Raw genomic sequence first — 19,536 nt, 5'->3', positions numbered from 1 at the left:
CTATGTTCAAGATGGCGATCCGGCTGGATTAATACTTTTGAGTAAAGGTTAGGTCTGACTTTTAGCGTTTTTACGTATAATTAGGAATTTTGATCAATTTAACTTCGATTTAATTTAAATTCTGGTATTCTGGACTACCAATCAAGCAAAAATTTTCCATTCACTCTAACCTCACTTTAAGCACTACTTAGGTTGCATTTTTGATTAATTTAAATATCCCTCCTGGTGGTCCCGGCTTAGGGCGGTTGCGGTCCTGCTGCTGCGGCTGGTCCTTCTCTCCGGCTCGCTGGGAAGGCGCTCCACTTCACGGCCTGGCGCAGTTACCGTCTCTCCTTCTGCCCGCCGGTGGCGGCTCCGTAGAACCGTGGGACCCGGGCAGTGATGCGAACGTAAAAGATGCCAAGCGAAGACCCTCCGGCCTTCAATTTCAGCTGCGATTATATTTCCCGCATCAAACTACAGTTCACCATTTTTTGAAATTCACTAACCTGTAATTGACCCAGTCGAAACTAGGGTCTGGCGGCAAGGCGGCAGTGAGACGGCTGTGACAAACGCCGATCTCTTCGGCTTAATATCACCGGGAAACACACGCCGGACTTATCTCGCGCACCACTATAGGCGAAGGAACGCAGTACTTCCGATATTTCGCGCGACGAGAAAACACGTATGCCTGCAAGTTAAAATTTTTCAATGCACTTTCGCAACTTGACTCGTTGACAGTTCTGATTGAAAAGAAAGCAAGCCGGAAACATTAGTCGAGGCGTAGGCCATCGGCGGAAACCACGATCAGCTGAACAAAACTTTTTCTCCGATAACCGAATTATCCCAAACTTATCGGGTGCGGCTAATAAGGGTTGCATCCAGTCTGGTATATTCTAGCTGCATCTAGTAAGACCTTACATTGGTGCGTCACAGCTGACCGCCCTATCGATTATTCATCGAGATTTTCTCACCCACTGCTTCAGTCGCCTCTACATAGCTTCTACGCGCATTCTATTGATCGATGCTCATTAATACAAGCATGTATGTATTTCCCATGTCGCTTATTATTATTAGATTAAATATGCAGTTATCTGAATCAAACACGAGTTATTTATCTATTGTTTTAAATCGATTACCGTCTTTTCTATTTGGACTACTCCTATTTGGATAACTCCAGTATTATGTACTTGGAAATTTATCTAGTTCATCCACTTCCAATATACTTGAAATTACGACTTAATTACTTTTTTTTTTGCTTAGATTGTTACATTGAATGTTTAGTTGTAAGGGTGATGTGCTTGGTTGTTTCCCGTTTGTATGTTGTATGGTTAATTTTCCTTTCTCTACTTTCGGGTAAGTTAATTATTTTTCCCTTTTTGGTTTTTCGCCTACAAACATACAATCCACTGCACATTTTTTCTGATTGATTCTGCCGCAGCAGGTTCGCTAATTACACTAGTGGGCGTAATATTTTGACACCATTAGATGCAAATGCTGGGCAATGCTTTTAATAGTACATACTGTAACAGATCTCTCTGTACTTATTTACCGTGGCGTGTTCCAATCAAAGGATTACAACCAAATTAAGCGCTGAACCACCGCCAACCCATTCGCCGCTCCTTGGTACATCCTTTCCTGCCGCCTATGGAAGAGAATGCCAGCGTACCGCATATACAGTCTCATTGCCTCTCGCGCCCGTGTTACTAGAGAGACATCCCAAACGCCATTTGTGCGTCTTTTTCCGAGCCCATTGAGGTCTCGCAGATCCGCATATAGGGGGCAATCGCATAGCTCGCGTTGCCAGTCTTCACAATCCGCACCGCATAGACACACGGGCGTCTTGCTCAAACCTCTATTATGTAGGAATGCGTTCAACGATCCGTTGCCTGTCAGCAAGAATCCGGCGTGTAGTGAAAAACCGAAGTCTCGCTCGCTGAAAACGAATCTTACTTCTGGGAGGAACCGATGAGTCGGCTGTGTTCCTCAGGGTTATACCATCTGCGCTGCCATGCGTTATGTAAGCATTCGTTCAGTCTCGCCATCTTGTGAATCCAGCTTAGAACTGACAGGTCCTCGCAATACAGCAATTCTGACGTCTTCAATGGGTAGTTCCGTCGAAGCTTTACTCTGACCGCCGCGCACATAGTACAGTCAAATAAAAAGCAAACGTTTTAAGAAAGCCGATTTTGAAACATATGTTAGCAGAGTTATACAACTAATAACACGATGAAATAAGATAAGGCGCCTCGACATTGCCAAAAAATATGTTGATCAGCCTGCATCATTATGGAACAATGTTTTGTGCAGCGATGAAAGCTCTTTTGAGTTTCACTGCCCAAAAACAAATTTTTTTGTTCGATTACCGACTCTATATCGGAAAAAGGTAGCATCAGTATGTCAGAGAATAAGGCATTCAGAAGGGTCTGTTATGTTTTGGGGATGCGTAGCCTTCACTGGCTTGGGAGATTCGGTTCCCGTTGATGGAACCATGAATCAAAGAAAATATTTGGATGTCCTTAATAATCATGCATTCCCCTCTGGTGATAAATTGATGGGGTAGTCCTTCAAACTCCATCAAGATAATGCCCTCTGTCAATCATAAGACCAAACTGATTACGCAGTTTCTGAAAGAAATTAGCGTAAGCACATTGGATTGGCCACCTCAACAGACCTCAACATAATATAAAACCTCTGGTCATATATAAAAAAAGACGTGCAAAATTTTCTAGAAACGGTTTTGGAAATTCAATCCTTATGAAAGGATATTTTAATAGAAATATTCACAGCTTAGTACAGTCAGTTTAGTTGCACGACGATGCGTCGCGACGTTGCCGCCGAGTGTGGTTCGAGGGTTTGTATAGGCTGTTAGAAGACGAGCAGGGCAGTATGCTTGAGTGATCGCCTGTGAATAGTTCGAAACGCGCTACGCTCTAATGGGAGACGAGCATAATTCGACAAATATATTTCTTATCTAATTAGTTATGCCCACTATTGTATACCCGTTATTCATAGAATACTAGTTATTCATAGATACTAGATTCGTTGAACAACATACTAGCAACATTTACAGACAGAAGGAAGCGTTTACTTAAGAAACATAACCCTCAAAACCAGAGTCGATCTGGCCACGTGCGTCTGTCCTTATGAACGTCTGGATCTCAGGAACTATAAAAGCTAGATGGTTGAGATTAAACATACAGATTCTCGAGAAATAGACACAGCGCAAGTTTGTTGACCTATGGTGTTATGCCCACTCGAACGCCCATAAACCGTCCCAAACTGTCACGCCCACATTTTCGGATATTTTTCAAAAAGTTTTTGGCACGCCAATTTAACGCCCCAACCTGCCACGCCCACGCTTTTGAACAATATTTTAATATTATTTCATAATTGTCGCTTAAATTTCCATCGATGTTTAAAAAAACTTTTTGCCACGCTCACTCTAACGCCCTAAAGCCGCCGAACCGGTCACGACCACACTTTGGAACAATTTTTACATTGTTGTTCATTTTATTCCCCAATATCTATCGATATCCCAGAAACATTAGTTGAGTTACGAGTATATGATAGTCGGGGAAGCCTACTATAGCATTTCTCTTGTGTTTTCTTTTATTTTCATATGTGAAGAGCGGTATCCCCACCACAGCATGTTATTCACACAGAATCAAATTTAAATTAGTATTATTATTAATATAATAATATAATATAATGCAACAGTATTTTTAATTTTAAATTTTCCTATACGTTATTTTATTATTTTATTATTTTAAATTATATTTTTTTCTTGTTTTTAACATGTGCATTCTGTAATAGACCTTTTTGGGTATCTTTTTACTTTTTTTGTTTTTCATACGTTAGTAAAGGTACCACATTACGAAAAAGTGATGTTGGCATAGCAGAAGAAAGTCGTGTCGAAGAAAGCGATTTTAGGCTTCCAGACCAACATTGTTGCTGTTCTCAAAATGCTAGCACTGCATTTTTCTGTGGGGCCCAGAGAGAAGTCGACGTAGCCCTCCAGTCCCGCTGTTAGCGCTGAGGCAGGCAATGCTATTCCATTCGCTGACATTAAGCCACTACCAATATCGCTCTGTCGTTGCTGTGGACTCGACCGTTATATCGGATCCATAATAACAAAGATGATTTTATGGTTTAGCGCGTACATTGTTGTAGCCACATGAACTTCTGCTGGCACGATGGGGGGTAGCGGGAAAGGGTTGTTTGATCGGTGTAAGCCTATATATGTACATATAGTAAAATTGTTATATTTTTGAATCGAACTCATGTCCCGTCAGTTGACTAAAGACAACGCTAAGAAATAAAAAATTGTCGGAGAAATAGTTTTTACGTCTTTATTATTTTGATCTCAGCTTAAGACTAAAAATCAAATGCAAATTGGATTGAGGAGAAGCCTCAGTATTTGAACAATATTTGTATTTCGGGAGAGCCTCGCTCTTGAGTTCTTAAGATTAGGAAGTGTTCGAAGAGAGCAGTCAAATCTGCTTAGGTCAGGCTTTAGGATGTTTACAAGAACGGCTGAGTGCCGCTGCAAAAGAATTCTTTATTAGAAAATCACTAAAGTGCATTACTGTTTTCTTTGAAATAATTTAAGTGGCCTGTTTGGACCACCTTAATACGTCACTATATATCCAGTTCGAAAAGCACTTTCAGTCAATAACATTCAATTCGTAAGTGAAAAGAATAATTTGTGTAGGCCCAAAGCGTCTACAAAAGATTTTGTTTGCTGGGCAAAGGCAGCCGTGATGGCTTCCAAAATAGCTGACCTTATGCTTTCAGCCATTGCTGTATGAAAATCTGTCGGAGGTTCAGACGCAACTAAAGGCTTTTCTTGGTTATTTAGATTAGGCACCATGGTTTTGAGGTGGTGTCCTTCTTGCCTGGCATTAGGCAAAGTTACTACGCCCAAAGGTGCTCGCGGATCTTTAGGTTTTGATCCAGAGAGTTGGCTTTTTAGGTCCGCAGAAAAGTTTTCGGTAGATGGTAAGGACAGGGAGCTAGAGCAGACAGGACAGATTTTATTTCCCCGATTCGGTTGTGAAACAAGTTCGGTGAAATTCATGTCTGCAACTGGTTGTAAGAATTTGGCTAGGATAAGAAATAGTTCTAGGGCAATTATTTTCTACAATATTTGTTAAATCTTCAGCTCTGTGTGCTAGGGGTATTTCTAAAAAGCCTATGATTTAAACCATCCTATACTAACAACTTAAGGATAAATAATAAAATAAATGAATAGATATTGGGTATATTAAAAAACAAGAGAGAATGCTATAGTGGAGTTCCCCGACTATCAGATACCTGTTACTCAGCTAGTGTGAATGCGAACTCGAAATATCATAATTTTTCTTTTCTTGATTCCGCATTCAAACGCAAAGTCGAAAGGTTGTGTGTCAAGTGAGCCACTCAAGTGATAGCAATACGGTAAACGGTCAGTGAACGGGATGCAAGTTCGCTGAAACATATATTGTAATTCTTTATCTTAAAAAAAAACAATACTTAAATAATTAAATAATAAAAATATGAGGCAGAACTCGCTCTCAATTCAACGTGACCAGATTCAAATTCAAATTCAAATTCAATTCAAATGTGACCAGACCAATGCACCATCCGGCTCTTTATCTTCTTCCCCTTCAAAAAACTAACATCTAGTCTTACCATTTCCTGTCCAAATGCTAGATAGAGGCTTGTGTAGCAAACTAAATAAATTGTATGCTGACAGCCTTTCCTTCGTATTCCATATAATTGTTTTTGCAAGCACTGGGTTAAAGCCGGATATACCTAACTCCAAAGTCTTTCCGGGAATGTACACAATGGGGGACTTGTATCCCTCCAGACAGTGAGGTGTAGTTCTAATTGGTTAGGTCTACCCTCACGTCAGAGAAGTTAGTTTTTGACGTAACTTACCGTCGTTTTCCGGTAGATTTGTTTTTATCTCGTGCTCTTACATTCCGCCGTCTTCTGAACTCCCAGAATATTAATTAAGTTAATTATATTCTAAACTCTCTTGGTCGATTTTTGGATCTATGTCCTGTAACAGAGTGTCCTGAACATGTGTTTCTGTCCTGAGTACTCTTACTCAACCTGACGATTACAGACCTGAAGAAGGATATTATCCTACTTTCGATGTGACCATCGACAGTTGGAAAGATGCAGTTGGAAAGTAAAGTAGCTTAGCTAGCAGTAGAAGATTTGGATGGTGGTTTCTTACGCTCTATACCCGCCCTCCTGGAAATCAGTCATAATTTCCCCTTTATTGCAAACTGTTTCCCCCCTCAAGCGACCTTGTGTAGATATAATCAATCATGTTATTCTTTACCGTGATGTTCTCCATTTAATTATTAATCTCTGAATATCTTCTAGTAACTAGTAAATATAAAAGCGCATCGAAGCCGAACGATTGTGTGTCAAGTGAGCAACTCAAGTGATATCAATACGGTTAACGTTCAGTGAACGGTTAATAATATAAAATAAATATTTAATCCGAAAGCGAAAGAGACGCTTTATGCGATGCAAGATCGCTCTCAATTCAACGTAAAAACGCGTACTTTTTTATGTCTCCGCGACAACTGCAAATGCAGACAACGAGCGGCCAATAACCCATGACCCAATGAGCCTTCTTGTACCAACAAATCAAGAAAGAGCGCGCTCTTGCTCTCGCGCACTTCTATCTCCGACACAAAAAAATTCCGATACAGAAAACAAGCCGAAAAATATACGCAACAATACTACCTTGATCAACAATGAAGCGCCCGCAAATAACAACAGATTCGCTGTGCTGGCAAATACCAGCGTGCCACTGAAATCCGTCGATAACGAACCAAAGAAAATAAAGCGTACCCCAAATTAACATCCGCGAGAAGAGCACAAACGGTTTGGTAAATTCTTTGATTGGCCTTATTGGAAAGGATAGCTTTTATATAAAACCCGTCGTAGGAGGTACTATCAATAAAATCCAACTTCAAACGAAAACGGAGGAAAACTACAGAAAAGTCAGAAACTATCTTACTGCAAAAAAAACGTGCTTTTACACCTACCAGATTAAAAGTAGCAAGAGTCTACAAATAGTACTGAAGGGCAAAGAGCCTGATGTAAAGCCCGACGAGATAGCTGAAGAGCTAAAGGAAAAGGGATTTCGCACGAAAAGCGTACACAATATCAATTACAGAAAAAAGCAGCCACAACCACTCTTTAATATTGAGCTTGAACCAGAAAACAAGCATCTAAAGAAAACGAGGTTCATCCAATTTATAAACTCCAGCTCCTCCAGCAACTTAGGATTACAGTAGAAGAGCCGCATAAACGTAACGCTCCTGTACAATGTATGAACTGCCCAGAATACGGCCATACGAGATCGTATTGCACACTTCGCCCAGTGTGTGTAGTGTGTGGAGATCTCCACGTCTCAACACAGTGCCAAACTAATAAAGGAACGGTTACTGTGGGGTAATCCGACGCCGCTCACCTACAAAATGTTTTTACGCCAAACGAGGATACTAGTACATTTGCGCTACCGTCTTAAATGTTTAAAGTTAAATCAGCTTTACCCGAAAGCAACCACAAACCTATATGAACAACAACACTGCCACTTCCACTGACCACGAAATTAAGTCTAGAGTCCGCCAATTGAGAAGTGGCTCTCTGACTGGCGAATAAAAGTAAACGACAAAAAATGCAAGCACGTGACATTTACGCTAAACAGACAAGATTGCCCACCAGTTTTGTTGAACAACCACTCCCGAAAGCAGATGAGGTAATGTACCTAGGAGTACACCTTGACAGAAGACTCACATGGCACAGGCACATTGAAGGTAAAAAAACCCATCTCAAACTCGAAGCGAACATCTTACACTGGCTCCTTAACGCTGGATCTCCCCTTAGCCTGCACCACAAGTTCTTACTCTATAATTCTGTATTGAAACCCATCTGGACCTATGGCGCACAGTTATGGGGCAATGCCAGCAACAGCAATATTGACATCATACAGCGAGCACAATCAATAATTCTGAGAACCATCACTGGGGCACCGTGGTACGTTCGGAACGAAAACATCCAAAGAGACTTAAATATTCCACCAGTCATCCATGCAATCACATAACTTATGACAAAATATGATACCAAGTTTTCCTCACACCCCAACAATCAAGCGAGAAATCTAACCCAGCTCAGCAGTCGTTCCCGTCTCAGACGAAAGGACCTACCAACCCAGCGAAGAAATTGTTAGGGACGTTTAATCTCAAAACAGTTAGAAAAGAAAACAACCGTATAGTAAAAATTTGTGTTAGTTAAGATTTTTAAAGTTATTGTTAGTTCTTATTCAAGAAGATTTAATAAATAAAAGCAAAGTTAAAAAAAAGACATTTCTGGGATATGTGGGCGTGACCGGCTTGGCGGCTTTAAGGCGACAGAGTGGGAGTGAGAAAAAAATAAATAATAAAATTATGAAAAAATATCAAAAACTTGGGAAAAAGTATGGACGTGGGAGTTTTGGGCGGTTAAGCAAAAAGTTTTTTTGAAAATAGATGGAAATAAACATGTCTAATAAAAATGTGAAAATATATCCAAAAAATTTTCAAAAGTTTGTGCGTGACAGTTTTGTGCGGTTTCAGGGCGTTAGAGAGGACGTGGCAACAAACTTAGCTTCGTCTATGTCTCTAGAATCTGTATGCTGATTCTCAACCTTCTAGCTTTTATAGATCCTGAGATCTCGACGTTCATACGGACATACGGACAGACGTACATGGCTAGATCGACTCGACTATTGATCCTGATCAAGAATATATACATATTGTATGGTCGGAAATGCTTCCTTTTACCTGTTACATATATTTCAACGTATAAAGTATACCCTTTTAGCCTACGAGTAACGGGTATAACTAAGAATCACTTTTAAATAATCTGGGAATAAGACAAGTCGATAATAATCACTTTGGAGAAATTAATAAAAGAAACAATACAGTTCAGTTTCAATACAATTTTAAAAAGAATGTTAATGAAAGTAAATATCAATAGAAATCATAATATTATTAATGACGACGAAATCCAATATCAACGCAAATATCAAAATCAATACAATTAAAGCGCAAAACGCGAATAAATGATATCATTATTTAAAGAAAGACTCAGAAGCTAAATGCCAGTCCAGTTTAATATTGCTTGATCAGTATTGTGTTCTTTAGAGTAGGCGTGGCAACATAGGTCAACGTTTATGTCTCTAGAATCTGTATGCTTAATCGCAACCTTCTAGCTTTTATAGTTCCTGAGAGCAAGACGTTCATGCGGACAGACCGACATTCAAACAGACGGACAGACGGACAGACGTACATGGCTAGATCGTACATGTGGTAACCGGTGCGAGAGGGACTGGAGAGCGAACACTGAAATAGGCAAACCTTCACTCTCTGAGATAGAACCTGAGAGCACTAGTCTTCTGAGAGTTGGCAAAGGCAGCAGATAGATAAATCAAAGTTGTGTTAGAAATCAAGTGATTAAGTATTCAATAAAAGACTTCTCATATAATACAAAACTGTTGAGTTATTACACTTTATATGGTTACAAGCTTTTCAACGAATCTAGTATACCCTTTTACTCTACGAGTAACGGGTATAATAAGATGAAATACATAATAATTATATGTTTGGTTGTTTTGCATAAGAAAGACTATGCATGCATTATATTATATTATATTATATTCTATGTTATTTTATTTTTTAGGCTATGCGCCGCCTTGGAACAATAGTGTGCAGATTTTTTTTCTTAGACGCACGCACCAAAGCAATTGATGTACACCCGACAGATACGGCTGGTGACGCTGTACAGAAGCTGGCTGAAAAACTCAACTTAACTACTACTGATGGGTGGGCTATCTATCAGAATCGGCCAGACGGTGAAGAACACATTAAAAGTTATGACTATTTGTATGATATAATATCATCATGGGAAATGAAACAAGCTACATATGCAAGCACAAAAAAAACAACAAATGGGTCTTCGTCAGGTGAAAATCGATTTGTTTTTAAGAAAAGGCTTTTTAAATCAACTCATGAACTATCACAAGATCCTGTCGAAGTTAGCATGTTATATTCACAAGCAGTTTACAGCGTTGTAAAGGTAAGTAATATATGCGTGGTACCATAGTGCAATAATAGTTGTTTTCTTCAGTCGTGCGTCACCGAAAATCATGAACATTTTCAATTTTTCATTGTTTAAAGGTGCAGGTAATACCCAAATATTATTATTATATATATATATCGCAGACATTGGGCATCCCCTTGTCATCTTGAATATAAGGAAGGAGACAAATTAGCATTTACAAATACCATTAAACACGTACTAAATACAACACATAACTCCCCAATTTATTCGAAACAATACCCACTTGTTCAAACACACGAAATTGAAGTAGAAGACCAAGTACAGGAAATGCTAAATCAGGGATTAATTAGGGAAAGTAATTCCACATACAATAGTCCTACTTGGGTCGTACCAAAAAAACCGGATGCTTCTGGCATAAATAAGTACAGGGTAGTAATTGATTATAGAAAGCTAAATGAAATAACCATACCTGACAGATATCCAATTCCAAATATGGACAAAGTTCTTGGCAAACTGGGTAAACGCCAATATTTTACAACAATCGATCTGGCAAAAGGATTTCACCAAATAGAAATGGACGAGGAATCAGTTCCTAAAACTGCATTCTGCAATTGTTGTCTGCTGCAATTATTTCCCGTGGGACTACATACATGCCCAGGAGTCTGTTCCTCCTGATGGAAAGCGCTGTCTGCAATGCCAATCTTATAAAAATGACTGCGAAGTGCCCCGTAAGAAGGCCATTTAAAATGCGCACGGTGTTTTTCCCGTGTGTCATTAAGGTCTATAATTTTTTATGGTTATATTCACGGAGGAGAATCTTAGACTGCCTAAGTCCTGGTATGTGTTCCCAGAAGGACAGACGTTTTTCTTCCTCTATTGACTTAAGTAAGCCCAGTACTCTGTGGTGACCAACACCGCAGAATGGTTCTGCCCCTTTCCTGGCTAGGTTGTCGGCTAGCTCATTTCCCGGGATGTTGTTGTGTCCCGGGACCCACCTTATTGTGAGTTTGGTGACAGCTCCTAGTTTGTCTAATGCTGTCCTCACTTTATTTACTAGCTTAGATGTTATCTTAGCTTTGCTGAGCGCCTTTATGGCTGCTTGACTATCAGACAGTATAGCAATGTCCTTGCCACGATAGTTCCTTTGCAGATTAAACTCCGCACAGCGTCCAATAGCACAGACTTCAGCTTGAAAAATGCTGGTGTATCTGCCCATTGATTCGTGGTATTTCAACCTGGTGCCTACAACCCCCAGCCCACTTCACTCGTCGGTGAGGGATCAGTCTGTATACCACTTTATTGTTTGTGGTTTCATAAGGTGTACTTTCCCCAGGGTTGTCCAACTGTTTTTATTACTGAGATGAGTGCTGAAGTTCTGAGCGAACCTTTGCTCAGCTGGCATATCATCCCTTGGTTGCATCAGCAAAGGGATATCCCTTTTTAGGCTTTCAGCATCCTTTCTTGTGAGGTTGCAGCCATTTCCTGCTCCCTCAATTCTTATTAGGGTGGCTTTCCGTTTCATTTCAATGACGATATAAAGCGGCGTTACCTCCATTAGTACTTCTAGGGCTGCAGTGGGACAGGTACGTATTGCTCCTGTCATGCATATGCAGGCCATTCTGTGCAGCTTAGTTTCACCTTAGTGGTGCTAAGGCTTGCTCTATTACACCAGGCTATTACTCCATAGGTTAGTATGGGTCTGACTACCATTAGGTATAGCCATCTACATTCTACACGTGAAAAGTGCTCTGGTGCACTTATCAATTTTGTTATCGACATGAGTTTTGTAGCTAAGTTTGGGGTCGAGGGTTATCCCAAGATACTTAACTTCTTTGCTGGCCTCTATGCGACATTCTGACAGGGTTACTGCCTTCATTCTCTGTAGCTTGTACCTATTTGTGAAAGGAACAATAACAGTTTTGCTAGGATTTAGGCTCAGGCCTACTTCCTTGCACCATTCGCTGGTCATGTTGAGGCCCAGTTGAATGATATCGCAGAGTGTTTCCTCATATTTACCTCTGGCTATAATGACAATATCGTCAGCATAGCCCTGGCAAAGTATACCTCTGCGGGTCAGTCTGTCCAGCAACTCGTCTACATGCAAGCTCCACAAGAGAGGCGAGTAAACACCCCCTTGGGGGCAACCCCTTGTGGTAGATACTGTGGACGACTGTCCTCCTATAGTGACCATGGCTTGCCTAGATGCCAGTAGTGATTTGATCCATCTGCTGGTTGTTGCATCTAGTTCTCTTCTTGCCAGGGATGCGTTGACAGCCTCATGAGATGTATTGTCGAATGCACCCTGTATGTCTAAGAAGGCACATAACGCCACTTCCTTATGAGTAAGTAAATCCTCAAGAGGGCTTTTCAGGTGATATAGGGCAGTATCAGTTGATCTGCCCACCCTATAGGCATGCTGCATCCGTTGGAGCGGATGCTCTACAAGCAGAGTGCTTCTAATGCTGACATCCACTAGCTTTTCCAACGTTTTTAGCAAAAACGATGTCAAGCTGATGGGTCTGAACGACTTCGGATCAGTGATGTCTTTCTTTCCAGCTTTTGGAATGAAGACCACATTGCTATACTCCAGGAAGTAGGTATGTGTCCTAAAGCTAGACTGCTGATCAGTATTTTCCTGATCGGCACTGCGAGCTAATTTAGCGCTCGGTGTAGCAGGATTGGCTGAATGCCATCTGGACCAGGAGATTTGTAGGGCTAGAATGTACCAATTGCCCATCTTAATCTCTCCGTTGTTACTATTGATTTTGCTTTGGCCCAATCAGTAGAACACGGTCTACTTTTTGCCGTTACAGTTTGTATTACCTCCTATAGTATAGGAGTTATCCTTCGTTCGTAGTCCCTGATTTGATTCTGGCACTACTTTGGAGATTACTCTGTGAAGTCTTGCGCCTTCCCATGAGTTTACTTTTGCCTCACAGAAGGTTCTATAATTCCTTCGTTTGTCTTTCCTGATCTCATGGTTATACATGGTCAGTTTATTCCGGTAGGCATCCCAGTTCCTTTCTCTTTTTGCTTTGTTAAAGAGACGCCTGGTCGCTTTCCGTAACTTCTCCAATTGCTCGTTCCACCATGGAGCATCTTTATCCCTCTTGGCTCGGTCAAGGGAGCAGTTTTCTCTAAACGCGTTAGTAAGACATGAGTTAATATCTTCTGCGGCGGCCTCCAGTTCTAGAGTGGTACGGAGTTTCCCGGTTACCCCAGAAGCTGGATTACGCAGTAAGGAGGCATTGAACCCTTCCCAGTTCGTATTCCGGGGATTGCGCATACGCTCGCTACATTCAAGATTTAGCCCTATGTTAAAACTGATAATTCTGTGATCTGACATTGACTCCTCAGGAGATTCGTGCCAGTCGCTTATATGCGAAGCCACTGATCTGCTGGAAAGTGTAATGTCCAGAACCTCAGAACCTGTTACCCTGGTAACAAATGTCGGAACATTGCCGACATTTAGGATTTCTAGATTGTTATTCAAGATAAATTCTAAGAGTGACTCACCTCTTTGGTTCACGTCGCTGCTGCCCCATATCACGTGATGTCCATTTGCATCACATCCGATGATGATGGGTGAGTGTGTCCTCTTGCAGTATTCTGCCAGTGCAGTAATTTCGGGCGGTGGGTACGCCTCGTCTCCGGCAAAGTATACCGATGCCACCACAGTCTTCTTAGCTGCTCCCACATCTTCTCCCACGATCGGTACACAGTCCCACGTGAGAAATTCCGTAAGTATATAATAATTAATACTTCTACATGCCAGGATACAGGCTCTAGGGCTAGAAGCCCGTTTATTCCGAATTACCTTGGTGTTTTTACGTACAGTCCTTTTATTGGTTATACCAGGGTTCCTGTACCAGGGCTAGCCCAATATGTTGTTTGGTGAACATCCTTGCCAGCACAGCCGAGGCCGCCTTGGCGCGATGGATGTTCACTTGAGCTATCCCTGTACTCCCGACCATTAAGTGATCGGCTCCATCGTCGGCGTTGCTTATTTGGAGGTACCCAGATCACCATCCGCCGGTATCGATTCTTCCTTACTCAGCAGGTCTAGTTCCATGCCTAGCTCCAGAGAGGATAACGGGGTCTGATCCCCCATCTCGATGATGGTCGCATCAAGATCCTCATAATCCGCCAGATCCTCGCTGGCTTCGGAGAGCTTATTGGGCTTCTCCTTCTCCGCGGAGACTGGTAGACCTGTCTCGTGCAGGCTTTGAACGCTTTGGCATTCTTTAAACCACAAACTGAGATTTCTCCAAACCTGAAGCTCAGCTTGTGGTCACTAGAGATAATCTTGGCGCATGAGTTGTCATAAATGCCAAGGCTGAGGAGCGAGCCACCACCCTCATTCTTTCTTGATATGAGACGCCAGTTCTCAGTGTCCAAGTCATTTTGTTTCCTTATCAATTCCATGATCCACTTTGAATCCACCCTGAAGTGGATTCCTCCAAACTTAATTGGAGAATCCCAACCGGAGAGGACTATCTCCTCCAGTAGTGCGTCCTCGAGCTGTGAGAAGTTCTCACTGCTGAGGACGACCTTGGGGTACCCCTCTGGTACGACTTTAATGGCCCCAGTTACGGCCGCATATGATGGCTTGCGTACCTAAGTTGCCTTTGCAGCCCTTGAGGTACTTGGGCCATCGAAGGGAGCAGCCAGTGGCCTGCTCTTCTCCACCTTCTGCCTCTGAGGCGTTTCCGTCGGAGGCGTCAGGGTGGAGTTTGCCTATGTTTAGCTATGTTGAAGGACAATAGGACATTACCTATTCATTAAAGCAAAATTGCCAATATACAACAATCAGGAAACGGATCTCTTTGAAGTAATCCCAATACCACTGTGGACAAACGGAACACAGCTTATTCCGAAATTGAATTCTAAATTTTTTGCGTTCAGTACAGACATAAACGAATATCACCTAATGTCTGAAATGGAAATTAACTAATGCAGACAAGAGGATTCGACAACATGGCTTTGCGAAAATAATTGGGCATGGAAAAACGCGGATGATCACTCTTGCGAAATATCACCATTGAAACCAAGCAAGGCAAACTCATGCGACATGATGGAATTCCAAGGCAATTCGTTCATCAAAGAGATAAGCGGATCTGTTGGCTTTTAGACTGTTTCGGAATACGACAGCTAATATAAGATGCAACGAATAGCATCAAGTTATAAGACTGCCCAATCAAGGCATTATACAACTACTTGCAGGATGCACAGCAATATTAGGGGATACAACAATAATTACTCCTCAAAAAGTCATTTCGACAGCGTCTGAAATGTCTATCTTTCCCAGTTTACGAATTATGTTACTGGACAGCATAAGTGGCAACTACAGATAAGTACGATTGCAGCGGCCTATTGCCGGAGTGTCAAGAGATATGACCACGCGGGAGGCCTCAAACATAGATTTGAGAATAAAACTCAGCTGCATTTACCAACCAGACTGCGGCGTCTTACAAGCGCTGCATTATATAATTAGATGATAAGAACCTATGTAAGAATGAATAAAAGGCGAAGCACTCGCAGCAGCGAGTCAGTTAGATTCAAACACCCGAATTGAACTTGTGAACGTACAAGTTTATGGTGTGAGCAAAATCTGAAGATATTGCCAAGACAGCCTTCACTGTAGAAGGAAGACATTACGAGTTCGTGCGTATGCCCTTCGGTCTTAAGAACGCTCCGGCAACATTTCAAAGGTGATGGATAATATCCTAGGCGATTTAGTCGGGCCCATCTGCTTAGTCTATTTAGATGACATCATCATCTTATCACCCTCCCTTTAGGAAAACATTTTACACCTTAACCAAGTCTTCACCAAGTTAGAAAAAGCCAATTTTAATGTACAATTATCCAACTCTAACTTCCTCCGCAAAGAGATAGAATTCCTAGGGCATATAATTACGGAGCAAGGCATAAAACCAAGCCCCAACAAAATCTTAGCCATTCTAAACTACCCGTGCCCCAAGATCAGGAAAACTATTAAATCCTTCCTGGGCCTCCTAGGGTATTATCGAAAATTAATAAAAGACTTTTCCCGTTTTACTAAACCACTGACAAAACAACTGAAGGTTAAGAAACCCGTAACAAAAGACGACGAATACCTAAATGCTTTCGAATTTTCAACAACCCTACTCTCAAACGACACCATACTTCAGTACCCAGACCTCTCCAAAAATACCATATTAACAACAGATTTAAGCAACTTCGCCCTTGGAGCCGTCTTGTCTCAGGGTACACTTCAAAACGATAAACCAGTCTGCTTCGCCAGTAGAACCCTCAATGACACCGAGATATACTACTCGACCATAGAAAAAGAAATGCTGCCGATCATTTGCGCCGTACAGTATTTCAGACCATATTTGTTCGGCAGGAAGTTTACTATCGTAACGGACCACAAACCCTTAATTTGGCTAATGAATTTCAAAGAGCCTAACTCAAAAATCATCCGTTGGCGGCTTCAACTGCTAGAGTATGAGTTCGAGATAGTTCACAAAAAAGGCTCCCAAAATGTCATAGCCGGCGCATTAAGCAGGGCAGACGCTAACTTGAACCACAACAAAACGGACCTGCCCCTAACCTACCCAAATCTGATTCTAAAGGCCTCCCCAGACATCGAGCACCAACACTTACAACCTTTAAACATAAAATTAAAAGAGAATACTGCCAACCCTTATTCGACTTCAATGATTGCGCAAACATACTCAAACAAACATTGAAAACTAATAAGACATACGCCGTCCTCGCCGACAAAACCACTCTTAAAGTACTAGAACAAGCATACGCCATATATTTCTCTACCAACCCAGGATTCAAACTAATTTGCTGTCCTCCCTTAAGGAAATTACGAGTACACAAGAACAAGATATAATCATCTCGGACTATCATACCAATAACTATCACAGAAGCATCGACTAGACCTTTCTTCACATAAAACGCGAATACATTTTTCCACACATGAAGAACAAGATTTCACAATTAATAAATCAATGTGAATCTTGTATAAGACTTAAATACGACAGACAACCCCAGAAAGTCTCATTCTTAATTCCCCCAACACCCCAAAAACCCCATGATATAGTCTTCTATAGTATTTACTGCATCAATAAAACATATAATCTGACTTTGATAGACAAATTCTCTAAATTCGCTGCAGCATACCCTATCGAAAACCGTGCCTCCCTAAACGTAGTAAAATCATTAAAACACTTCATAAGTTTATTCGGGATTCCATGACAAATAGTGTATGACCAAGGTGCCGAATTCTCTAGCAATTTGTTCAAAACATTTTGCTCACAATTTAAAATTTTCCTACACGAAACATCGTGTCAACAATCTTCAAGCAATTAACCCGTGGATCGCTTACATTGGACCCATACAGAAATCTACAGAATAATTTCAAACACTCGAAAAGACCCAAAACTACCAATCGAACACGATGAATTACTGTTCGAAACACTTATCACCTATAATAATGCCATCCATTGCGCAACCAAGCAAACCCCCTATGAAATATTCACCAGCAGAACCCACACATTTAACATAGACATTGATTTTAACACCGAACACGACTACCTTGACAAACAAGAACAGAAAAATTAAATTAAAATAGGGAAGACCCGCTTCCAGTAGAACATAATAATATTGTTTTAAGGAAAGAAAACAGAAGGAATGAGGTAACACCCAGGTTCGGCGCAACACACACATCGTCCACCTGCCTACAGAGTGTTAGCTGCCTATTGTCGCTCCGACCATTACATCGTTATGGCCTTCGCTCCATTCTAGGGGGGGAGGAGTCACTAACCCGGCGCCGACAGCTGCCATTCCCCCCTTAAAACCCCCTCGAGCAGAGCAATTCGCGTGGGAGTTCCGCGTTATAAGCATTTATTCTCCAAGACATAACCTACGCGTGGTTACGTTGAATTGAGAGCCGGCGTTCGTCTTGCTCGCCCTGACGCTGAGCGCTAGTGTCGTTCTGGCCCATATTTTTATTATTTAATTATTTAAGTACTGTTTTTTTTTAAATTTTGAAGACAAAGAATTACAATATTAATTTGAGCGATCTTGCATCGCATAAAGCGTCTCTGTCGCTTTCGGATCAAATATTTATTTTATATTATTAGCCGTTCACTGACCCTTAACCGTATTAATATCACTTTAGCTGCTCACTTGACACACAACCGTTCGGCTTCGCGTTAAGTGATCTACTGTGAGGAGTGTGAGAGGAGTAACTTATGTTAAGTTATACAATGTTTAAATGATAAGACACATTTTTGAGTTATGTCTTTTACTCATGCCTTTTGGGGCCCAATTTATGGATTTTATAGGCAACCTTATCGTTTGCACTTCCATCTTTTTGGCAATATTATTTATTTAAATATGAAATTTCAAAATGTTATATGGTTATTATATTTATCTGTGGGCAAATAACCGCCTTTAACAGCGTCCTGAGTGCGCCACTGACCTGATAGCACATATATCCATTTGGGGTGCCGAGCATAACACAATCACAACCATACTTTATATGAGATGGATACAAACATTTTTTTATTTAAGTGTACGCACAAGTTTAAAGTGTGAACATTTTAGTCCTTCGAGAAATTCTGTTGTTTTCCCCCAGTGCTGTTTTAAAAGTAGTTTGGAGTCGAAGGTTATCCCCAAGATTTTTAAGAAGTTTACATCTTTTATTGTGCGGCTGTTAAAGACAATGTCGGAAAGGTTGCAACGTTGTTTCCGACAGATATGTAAAATTTGGCATTTTTCAATGGCAAGAGAGGCCCCAGAGGTTGCTCCCCACAAGTTAATTTCTTGCAATATTTCTAAGAATTTTTCTCTTTGCTAATATTTCTTATTTTTGTAAAGATTATTGCGTCGTCTGAGTATAGTGAGATGTAAATATCTTTATGCCGAGTTACAATGTCATTTATATCTTCGATAGCTATCATAAATAAAACCACCGGCGAACCCTGCGGGATTCCATTGTGTAAAATGTGGGAGTTCGATGTGACATGAAGTCATGAAGGCTTTAATTAGGTTATAAAGCCTTGGACCAATGCCCCAGCGCTCTAGTCTGCAAAGTACGGCGTGAATCCCCACGCGATCGAAGGCTCATTCAAAATCCGTCGCCAAGATAGAGACGTGATTTTTGGTCGAAAAAGCGTTTGACGCGAAGTGTTGGATACGCAATAACGCGTCCATCGTGCTATGATTTCTTTTGAAGGCAACTTGATTATGGGAAATTAGGTTGTGGCGTTTAATGAACCAGATAAGTCTCTGTGCTATTATTTTTTCTAGTGTTTTTCCCAGACAGGATAACAGAGAAATTGGACGGTAGCTGTTAATATCGAAAGGAGGTTTGTTTGGTTTTGAGATAGGGATAACGGTAGCCGATCTCCATGTATGTGGGTATTTTCCAGTGTTTAATATTTGATTAAA

At 41.1% G+C, this 19,536-nt stretch overlaps 1 protein-coding gene across 1 annotated transcript in view; it reads left to right on the top strand.

The window, feature by feature from the left end:
* Positions 1-19,536, top strand: part of LOC27206887 (kinesin-like protein KIN-14I) — a 145,580-nt gene that overhangs the window by 97,062 nt on the left and 28,982 nt on the right. The window contains exon 2 of the mRNA XM_039298330.2: positions 9,709-10,104. Within this exon, the coding sequence (XP_039154264.1) occupies positions 9,709-10,104 (396 nt within the window). The remainder of the gene's footprint in view (positions 1-9,708; positions 10,105-19,536) is intronic.

This window comes from Drosophila simulans, unplaced genomic scaffold (genome assembly GCF_016746395.2).
Source record: "Drosophila simulans strain w501 unplaced genomic scaffold, Prin_Dsim_3.1 Segkk87_quiver_pilon, whole genome shotgun sequence".
NCBI classification, from domain to species: domain Eukaryota; kingdom Metazoa; phylum Arthropoda; class Insecta; order Diptera; family Drosophilidae; genus Drosophila; species Drosophila simulans.
This window is presented reverse-complemented; position numbering and strand designations above follow the sequence as displayed.